The sequence below is a fragment of the Molossus molossus genome, unplaced genomic scaffold (genome assembly GCF_014108415.1).
Source record: "Molossus molossus isolate mMolMol1 unplaced genomic scaffold, mMolMol1.p scaffold_m16_p_12, whole genome shotgun sequence".
NCBI lineage: Eukaryota > Metazoa > Chordata > Mammalia > Chiroptera > Molossidae > Molossus > Molossus molossus.
In genome coordinates this window covers 86670161-86680746 of record NW_023425347.1, presented here as the reverse complement: position 1 = coordinate 86680746, position 10586 = coordinate 86670161, and the positions used below count along the sequence as shown (strand labels likewise).

Sequence of the window (10586 nt, the reverse complement as noted above, 5' to 3'; positions counted from 1 at the left end):
CTAACCTGGCCAGGCGACGGGCCAGGCGGGTCCCCAGGCCCTCGCGCCGCTCTGCCATGGCGAGGGCAAGGCCCCGGGCTCGGGGCGTCTGGGCACCTGACTGCTCCCGACCGCCTGGCCCACCCGGATCCGCTCATTTGCGGAGAACCGCCCACTCCGGCCCGTCCCCCAGAGCAAACAGCTGCCCCGCCCGCGGGCGGGGGAACGACCCAGCTGCCCATACTTGGGGGCAGGGAGTGCGCTTTGCAGGGGTCGCCCCCACCCCGGGCTCCAGCCCCTAGGTCGCTACGCTTGAGCCCCTTTCCCTGAGACCCTGTTTGCGCTACTTTAGGTCTCGTGGAGGCGCAGGAGCCAACAGACACAGGCAAGCCCCGAGCTGGGTCTAACAGAGGTGGACCGGGAAATAGAGGCCGGGATGAGCTGGGGCCAGGAGGCGGGACTGAGCGAAGGGTCTTCCCCCAAGAAGGAGGGGTATGTGCGCGAGGGGCGTGGTCTTGGAGAGTGGGCGGGGCCTTACCCAGTGGTTGGCATCTGGCGTGGAGCCAAAGAGGTGACCGGGTGGGCTTGGAACCCGGACCTTGCTTACCGGTGGGGACCGAAGCCAACCCTCTCATTGCTCTGCCATGGTGGGCTCCCTATGAGAGTTCTCTCTCTGTCCTGGAGACCTACGACACAGCCGTAATCTCACCCAGTACCCTGGTGGAGAAACCGCTCTGCAACTCACATGCTTGAGAATTGCGCCCCCTTCTGGAAGTTGTCCAGCTATTATTATTTAATAACAGCTACCGTTGACTGTGATGTAACCTGGGCCTTCTGCCTCCCAGGCAGTGCCCTTTCCCACCTGTTGCTGCCTCTGTAACTCTCGAGTGGAGCCAGGGAACACCTTGTGCATTTGAGGGGATCCTCTAGGATTTCAGGAAGAAAGTCCATCAGGAGAGTCTCAGTTCCCCAGGCTCTCTTTGCCAGTTCTTCTTGCCTGTAGTCCTTGCAGGGTCTCTACCCCTTCCATGAGCCCAACAACTCCTTAGCCCTTTGCCCTCTGGTCCTGGCACATGGGACATTATGCTTCTGGGTCATGATGGACAGTGACATCCTGTGTTCCTGCCTGTCTACCCACACAAGGGGCTCAGTCCTGGCATGTACAGGCTATGCATGGCAGGGAGTAACCAGTTGAGGGGTACCATGGCCTCCTAAGAACTAAGACAAGAAGGTGGTGGGAAGCAGCAGACAGAAGTCTGGACAGATGAGAGGGCAATGTGCCCCCTGCTTGGCAGCACAGTCTGCACCTTGCAGTCCTGGAAGGCTGGACTGTCCATTGGTGAGATGAGATGAAGGGTTTGGTCCCAAGAGGTAGCAGTACCCAAACCGAAGCCAGAGGTAGATGACTGCAGGCACTCTTCCTGCCTGTCTCTTGACCTGCTCCAAGGTGAGGTGTAATGTCTGGCAAATACATGGTGGCTTCCCCCTCCACTGTTAAAGCTCAAGAGGCCTCAACTGGTTGTACAGAAAATCCTTTAATTGCTTTGCCCCTGCCCCCTCCCCAGAGCAGCCCTGACACCACTGCTCAGGCTGGCTGTCCTTGCTTTCCCTGAGATGCCAAGGACACCTTGATCTTGTCTGCACTCCAGCCCATCTGCCTCTCTGATGGCGCCATCACAAGATTTAGTGCCCCTTGGTGCCATCGGGCAAGGCAGGTGAGAGACTCCAGAGGCAGGTGGGTATGAGCTAGGCTACAGGGCGGTGCAGTGTGCAGCCGATGGTGCAACTTCAAGTGAACGTGTTGGGTGCAGCGACTTGGGCAGACGCTGCACTGGATCGTCCGGGTCCCTGAGTGCAGGCGCAGGTGAGTCTTGAGGTTGCTGGAGCTACTGAAACGCTTGTGGCACATCTGATGGAAATGAGCACTGGAGTCAGTTCTGCCCACCCAGCTGGCTCAGGATCCCTGCTCCCCCTCTTTACTCTCTCCCCACCCTCCTCTAATGCAGGCTCAGAAGCTCCCCTTGCCCCAGGATTCCACCCTGGGACCCCAGTGTCTGGCACATTGGAGCCAGGCAAACGTGGGTTAGTATCCTGGTTCTTTTACTCCCTGCATGACCTTGTATAGGTGACTTCCCCTCTCTGAGCCTTGCTTTTCTTACTGGTAACATGTAACTATTAATACTTAACCTCGTCGGTATGATAGATTGAATGAGATAACCACGTGGAACCTTTATGAGTAGGGCTGCAGCTTGAGTGGGCATAATGAACATTTCCTGGGAGCAGCCACATGCTAGGAATTGGTCTCACAGTCTTTCCCAGGACCCTGGAGAAGCATGACTAAGTACTAGTACAACTCCTGTATGACAGTGAGAAAGCAGAAGCTCAGAGGAGTGAAGCCACTAGCCAAAGGTCACACAGCAAGTTGGAGGCAGAGCAAGGATTTGAACCCATGTACCCCAGACATATAACCACTATGCTGCTTTCATTTCTGCTTTTGTAAAACAGGGAAGGGTCCCTCCCCTTCTGGCCTCCCAAGGGGCCATTCCCCGCTTCTGGGACATTATGTAGAGAGGCAGGAGAGAGCTAACATTGAGCTTATGTTATTTATAAGCAGTGTTTGTATACTTTGCACACATTATAGCTTTAACTCCTCCAGCAATGCTGGAAAGAAGGCAATGGGTATCCATTCCTCAATATCCCCCAACTTTATTATCCTCCCTCCATAGATTTGTCCCTCTATTCCCCCCTCCAGACCCCAGGAGTGACCTCCAATATCACATCCTGGCCCTTTCAGGCTAAGACGGGTTATTTTCACCTCCCTCCCCATTCCTACTCTCGCCTCCTGTCCAGTCTCTACTTGCTCAGGAGGATTGGGAATGGGGGCTACAGGTGCCATCCCCCCAGGAATCTGCAACTCCTTCCTCACCTGCCTGCAGGAGTACAAGGGACGGGGGGGGGGGGGTCTTACCGGGCACTTGTGGGGCCGCTCCCCCGTATGCACCAGGTGGTGCTTCTGCAGGTGGGCAAACTGGGTGAAGCTCTTCTGGCACAGGGCACACTGAAACGGGCGCTCCCCACTGTGTACACGCAGATGGACCTAAGCCAGACGTGGGAGAAATGATACCAACTGATAAAAGCCCCCCAGCAGGGCCTGGGATCCTCTGAATCTGTACCCACACCTCCACAGGATCTCATTTTGGCATCAAGGCCTCTCAATCCGCTTGCCTCTCTGTCACCCCCCGCCCCCCTTAGGGCCTCTCTTCCATTCGGCAGGATAATCCTTCTTTCTGCTCTCCTGAGGGAGCGGGGAATGGCAGTGGTCAGAAGGCCAGGTAAAGGGGCAACCCTTCTCAAAGTGTGGTCCACAGACCAGCAGCATCAGCAGGAGTATGTTAGAACTGCAGATTCTCAGGCCCCACCCTGACCAGCTGAATAAGAATCTCTGGGCTGGGGTCTAAGAATCTGCATGTTTACTAGCTCCTTTGGTGGTTTGAGGCTCATTAAATTTAAATAACTCATGCCCTAGAGGATCAAGAAGGGATCTCCCCGCAATAATCATAACCCATCCTCAACTTCAGCAGTGTCAACTTGTGCATAGCTGCCCATCTTTGCTGACACACACAGGTGTGCCCACGGTCGCCCCCTGATGGACACCAAGGGCTCCGGCACTGATCTGTGGGCTAGTTGCAGATTCTGTGGTCTAAACTCACTAAAATCCACCGGTCCCCCTACTGAACCTCAAACAAATAAACACGAGGAGGCATAACTGGGAATCCAGAAAGGACAAATGTTCAGGAAGGGGCTTTGCTCAAGATGCTGAGAGGCTGAGATCAAGGCCTAACTCCATTATTAAATAAAAGTGACCTTGGGCAAACTTCCCATAAGGAGCTTCAGTTTCTTCATTTTAAACTTAAATGAGATTATTTTATAGACAGTCTTTTAGGGTGGAGAGGACTTTGGTAGCCATCTTGTATCTTCTCTCTACAAACGAACCATCCAAGGTCACAGCCTAGACCCTGCCCAGAAGTTCCCTCTGGCTTTAAGGTCTTTGATGCTAGAAGCAGGAAGGGTGGGAGGTCATTGAAGGATGCTGGGGGTGGGCAGCGGAGCCCAGGAGGCCCATACCTTGAGGTTGGAGAGCTGCCCGAAACTCTTGCTGCACACGTTGCATTCATACAGGATTTTGCCGTTCTCTTTCTTCAGCGGGTAAGGCAGGGCTTCCCGGGAGCCCAGTGGGGCCCGTTTGCCCAGTAGGGCCTGTTTTGCTGGAGCCACCCTACTAGCATGCTCTGGCCCTGGGGAGTAGGTCCTGGCAGCTCCAGGGCCTGGAATCCAGGCCTGGGAAAGTTTGGTTTGGCCAGAGGCTTGGGAGGCCCCTGGGTAGGGACAGAGAGTCTCCCCCCAGATGCTGTAGTGCCCAGCATCACTGACACTCATTAGCATGCTGGGCACAGCCCTGGTGGGGTAGGAGGTGTCTTGGGGCAACATGAAGAGGGGGTGACATTGGGCAGAAGGTGGGGTCCCATAGCTGAACAGGTAATGTGGAGGCAGGAGAAATGGATACCCAGGACAGAGCCGGTGAAGGCGGAATGGGAGTTCTTTGGAGATGGGAGTGGGTAGGGGACAGGAGCAGAAAGCCAAGGGGCTGAGGCACTTTCTGTTCTGCCAGGGGGTTGGGGAAGAGCTGTTGTGAGGAGAAGAGGACGGGCAGGGGGGCCCCTCGTCAGCTCTTTCCTGCCGGCTTCCCATCTTGTCCCTGCTCAGAGGATACTTGGCTGTGAGTCTTTCATCATCAGTGGAGCGGGCATATGGCCCTGGTGGCTGGTGATCTGAGAAGGAAAGGGAAGCTGGTCAGGGCTCCACAGGCTGGGGTAAAGTCCTGCTCCCTAGCTAACCTGCCCCACTTGGAGTTGGGAGAGATCTCTAGCCTGCAAACCTGTTGGCCGATGGGGGCAAGGGTTTCCCCTCTCTGGACTTTCCTGGTCTGCAACTGCACTTGCCAGGAAAAGCAGGTAGTATTTGTGCAGTGCCGAACAATTTTAGGGAGAGAAAATGATTCAAAGCCTGTTAGACATCCACATGGAGCAGTCAACTGGGCAGTTGGATGAACTGGTTTGCAGTTTCAAGGAGAGGTCCAAGCTGGAGATATAAATTTGGGTGCTAGGGGCCCAGGTGATATCACATGAGGATGACACTAGGTTGCTGTGTCCAAAATAGGCACCCAACACATGTCTACTTTGAAATTAATTGAAATAAATGCAATATGAACAATGGACATGGACAACAGAGCTGGGGACAGGGCAGGGAGGGAGGGGGAGGGAGGTACCAGAGGGGAAAAAGGAGAAACATCTGTAACAAAAATAAATTAATTAATTAATTTTAGAAAAAGAAAAAATAAAAATAGAAGGAAAAAAAAAAGGAAAGAAAGAAATGCAATAAAAAATCCAGCTCCTGGGTGGCACTAGCCATATTAAAAAAGCTCAATTGCCCTGGCTGGTTTGGCTCAGCGGTTAGAGCGTCGGCCTGCGGTCCGGAGAGGCCCTGATTCAGTTCCCGCTAAGAGCATGTACCTTGGTTGCAGTTTATCCCCAGTACTGGTTGGGACATGCAGGTGGCAGCCACTCAATGTGTCCCTTTCACGTCAATGTTTCTCTCTCTCTTCCTCCCACTCAATCTGAATAAAAAATGGAAAAATGTCCACGAGTGAGGAAAAAAATAAAATAAATAAAAAAGCTCAGTCGGCGTGGTGTTAGACTGCACAGGTATAGAACGTTTCCACTATTGCAGGAAGTTCTATCACTCAGTGCTACTCTAAATAAAGAGAGCGGGAGAGGAGGCGAGTGGAAGGGAGAGATGGGAGAGAAGAAGGCTCTGGACTGAGTTTGGAACAGGTGACTATGTAGGAGGTAGGTGGAGAAGAGCTTAGCAAGGGGGACTGAGATGCAACAGCCAGTGAAGTAGGAGCTAAGCAGGAGCGATACAGAGTAAAATACTCAAAAGACAAAATATTAAAAAGTAGATTGTGAGCGTAGGGAGGCTTGAAGGGGAGTGGGGGTTGGGGAAAAAAGGTAGATTGCTTGGATTTTCATTTATTCACTCAACGAACTTGACTGAGCTGTTTTGCTCTGTGCTCTTGTGGGGGTGGGGGGTAGGGGATAAATGACACAGCAGCACAGTCCCTGCCCTCCAGGAGGTGGCAGTGGCATAAGGGAATGGTGTATTACAACACAAGCCTAGAACATACGGATAATGAGAGCTGACTTTTATGAAAGAAGAAACTGGCCTCAGTGATGTTCCCAAGGTCTTTAAGCTAAAGGCAGCACCAGGACTCCCTCCAACTTCCCATCAGTGCTCCTTACTCATAATAAAGACTCCTCTAGCTCAAACACACAGACATCCATCCTCAACCCACCTACTCCAGATCCCACACCCACGGCTGAGAAAACCACTGCCCCCCTCCTCTGGCTCAGGTGTCACCCTCCCTGAAAGCCCCCTGCACCCCTAGGTCAGAACTCCAGGCCAAAATTTGCTGGCTAAGTGTGCCTGAGACTATGTCCTTATCAGTGACACTGGGTCCCCTCCCCCTCCCATCCCAAAGCCTAACAGTACCCCCCATGTCCAGCCCCCACCAAGGTGCAGCCCCATGGCCTAGGCTTACTCGTGCTCGAGGAGTCCTTCCTGAGATGCTGCAGGGCTGTGCCTGGGGGTGCCAGCTGCAGGGTACATAGGTAGAAGTCCAGGCCCTGGGGACAGACCAGTAGGGCAGACCTGGTCAGTGCCAGAGACAAGGGGCACAGACAACTGGCACAGGATGGGCTGTGGATGTCCACTGTTTCTGGAAGTGACCTGTAGGTTGGGAAAACCTGGAGGGCAGGGGCAAGGGGCTGGGGCTGAGACTCCTGTATTCCTGGGATGATCCCACCACGGTTTGGTTTCGAAAGGGGAAGGAGAAGTAAAGGATCACACACTCCCACTATATTCATCATTCAAATGACTTCCCTTTCCCTCACTCAACGATTTCTTTCCCCAGGGACTTTCATGCCTACCCCAGGATTACCTTCCCTCTGCCCCTAGAATCCCTTACCTAGCATTCTCCCTCCTACCTCCCTACTCACCCTGGTACCACTATGTCTCAGACCATCTACTCTGTTTTGAACGGAGCCAGTGTGAACTTGGAGAAAATCCTCATTAAGACTATAAACCCACCCTGGCCAGTTTGCTCAGTGGTTAGAACGTCAGCCTGCGGACCAGAGAGTCCCAGGTTCGGTTCCCACTAAGGGCACGTACCTCAGTTGCAGTTTGTCCCTGGCCCCAGTTGGGGTTGTGTGGGTGGCGGCCAGTCGATGTCTCTCTCTCACATTGATGTTTCTCTCTCTCTCTCTCTCTTCCTCCCACTCTATCTGAAGATAAATGCAAAAATAATGTCCTAGGGTGAGGATTAAACAAAAAAAAAAGACTATAAACCCCACAAGATGGGCCCGAAGGCCAAGGCCGTGATCGTACAACCAAGCCTCCTGCGTGGCCCTGTTCCTTTCTCATGGCCCACAGGAGACTCTGTCCCTAGGGCACAGGAGAGGTTCTCTGGCACTTCAAGGGCCCATCCCCATGGTGTGCTAGGGTAAGGGTGCTCAGGACCAGGGGATGATGGGAATCTAGGCCTCTTCAGATACCTCCCCACTTCCTCCTAACATCTCCTCCTTCCATAAGCAGGCTGGCCTCAAAGATGGGCCTGGGATTCCACCTTACCCGGTCTTCTTGGCAGGGCTGTAAGTCCAGGCTGAGGGACAGGATGCTCCCTGTGCTCCTCAGGGGCTTGGTCTTGTGGCACCAACCCAATTCTGGAGGAGGTCCCCCTTTATGCCACCACCACCTGCTCAGAAGACAAGCCAATCACAGGTGAACAGCAAAGTTCCTCCAAATAGCATGACTTCAAGGACTGGTTCTCCCATTAAATTACCATGTGACCTTGAGCCAATCACTGCCCTCCTGGTCTCAGTTTCCCTATCTGCAAAATGGGCGGGTTGGACTGGCTGATGTGTCAGGACTCTTGGTGCTGACATTTAGAAGCCAATGATGTGCTCCTGGTAGGTGCAAGAAGAGGGTTGAACGGAGACCAGCCATTCGGAGCTGAGGAGCAGAGCTGGCCTGATTCCCATCCCTGAGAAAGAGAGGAGAGAGGAAGGTCTTCATGAAGGTTATTCCCAAAGGAGCTCAGAGATCTGAGGGAATATTCCAGACTCCTCGGGGCCAAAGGGAATTGAGAGGCCACTCTCTTCCATGCTGGGAGGGACTCATGACTCCATGACTCTACCAACCACAGGCTCCCCACCAAGGGGGACTGCTCACCAAGCAAAGTCCCTTTATCCTACTCATCCACACAGCTCTTCTGGGCAGCTAAAGAAGCCCGTGTCCTGCCACCCAGGCTGCCCCACTTAGCTCTCTCGGGGTCAGTCTGAGAGAATGGGCTTAGAGTCCCTCAGATCCCCTGACCAGCCTGCCAGGAAGATGCCCTGAGTGCTCAGCTGTCTGCTCTGTCAGCACCTCGCTTCTCTGCCACCTTTCATTGAAGGCCACAAGGCATGGGGACCACCTCAGCTCAGCGCATGCCCCAAGGCTCTTCCCCTTCCCTCAATCACTACCCTTCTCTCTTTACCCCAAGTGCTCCTGGGGACCCTGACACTTTTCCTTTTTCCCAACTTCTCCCAACCCTGCCCCGCATCTCAAAGCAAATACCCTAAAAGGAGGGGCCTCCTGCATGGGGCTCTTCACCTGGCTCTGCAGACGTCCCCTCTGGCTGGGGAAGGACGGAGATGGAGATGGGCAAGCGGGCAGCCTCTGCCTGTGGCTGAGGCCCAGCGGGTGCAAGAGATGACAGGAAGGTGCTACATTTGAAGTTGCCACAAATAGGAAACCGGGCAGGCAGGCTTGGTGGCCTGTGAGACCTGACAAGGGGGAGCCGCCCACCAGCTTCTACCCACCTGTGGCAACTCTACAAGGACTTTTTGTTGCTGACCTTTTGTTTGTTTTGGTTTTGGTTTTGGAAACACTTTAAGGATGTGTTGAGCATCCCTTCCTGTTTTCACATCACAGTTCAGCTCTAACCCAGTGGTTCCCACTTGGTGGCTGAATAGCCCCACAGGGATGGATTGCAAGGGGTCAGAGATGCAATCTCTGTCAAACACTTTTCATAGACTGAATAATAAAATGACTGGCATAGCCCTGGCTGGTTTGGCTCAGCGGTTAGAGCGTCAGCCTGCAGTCCAGAGAGACCCGGGTTCGGTTCCCGCTAAGGGCACGTACCTCGGTTGCAGTTTGTCCCTGGCCCTGGTTGGGTCGTGCAGGTGGCAACCACTCAATGTGTCCCTTTCATGTCAATGTTTCTCTCTCTCTCTCTCTCTCTCTCTCTCTCTCTCTCTCTCTCTCTCCACCTACCACTCTATCTGAACAAAAAATGGAAAAATGTCCTTGGGTGAGGATGGAAAAATAAATAAATACATAAAATAAAATGACTGGCATAGATATATACTCCATTCAAATGTGTGTGTTTGTCATCAATTGAACATGCTGATTTTTGGACCACTGTGAACTGGGCCGCTGGAATTTCAGTATGTGGGGGTAAGGAGGAATGAGGGGTTACTATCTCTGGATCTCAGAGAAGCCTAAGCAGGAGAGGGACTGAAAGGGCTCAAAGGCTGGAGCTGGGGCCCTTCTGGGGACAGGTGCCCAACTGAAACAAAAATGGACAGTGATGGTGACAGGGAAGACAGACAGAAGGGACAGGAACAGGCAGAGACAAGAGCAGGCAACATAGAAGGATCTGGGTTGAGACAGAGAAGGCAGCAGGAATCTGATCTCACAGAGAAGAGGGCAGGAAGCAACATCTTCCTCCTCCTGTTTCATCTCTGATCTCCCTATTCTGGGAATCCTTTCTGTAATCCAGATAGAGTGCTGAGGCCCCAACGGGGCAAGAAATAGTTCAACGACACAGAAAAATGCTTGTGAGACATGACTAGATTTTTTCAAAAATACTTCCAAGAAGCAGCTATTTAGGCTGAGCAATGTCATTATTCTTGTGGGAGAAGAAGGTGCATCCCCCTTGGGGCCTCACACAAATCCTGCCCAGTTGGTGAGCCTGCACTGACAGTGTCTAGCCCAGTGTGACACAGCTTCCACCAGTCATCAAGCTCTACCCCAGCCGTGCCACCCAGGTGGCCTGAAACACACAGGGACATCTCAGACTCCCTCCTGTGGGTCAGGGGCATATTATTGGTGTTTCTGTGCCAGCTCAGCCCCTGGCTGGTACTTACTGCCACTGTGGCCTACATCACTTCCTATCATAATTATTTACCCACATAACTGTTTCCTATGTGACTATGTCTCAAGAACAAGGACCACTATCTACTTCTTTTTGTTTCTTGTGTAGACATTTGCCAGGTTTTTTAGGTGCCCAGCATTTGGAACTTTTCTTCCACGTGAGTCTGAAGGGAGGCAGAAAGCACCTCCCATTATAAAAGCCAAATGGACACATGCTTAATCCTGACCTCTTTGCCCCAGCCCACGATGTAGGCACACAACATGGACTGGGTCAACCGGATGCCCCTATCCAT

General features: G+C 53.0%; 1 protein-coding gene across 1 annotated transcript; it reads right to left on the bottom strand.

The window, feature by feature from the left end:
• Positions 1 to 1514: 1514 nt before the first annotated feature.
• Positions 1515 to 10586, bottom strand: ZNF683 (zinc finger protein 683). Its single transcript, XM_036256821.1, is given in 7 exon segments — positions 1515 to 1582; positions 1585 to 1888; positions 2948 to 3076; positions 4105 to 4808; positions 6638 to 6842; positions 7726 to 7797; positions 10521 to 10586. Coding segments are annotated over 7 exon segments (1548 nt in total).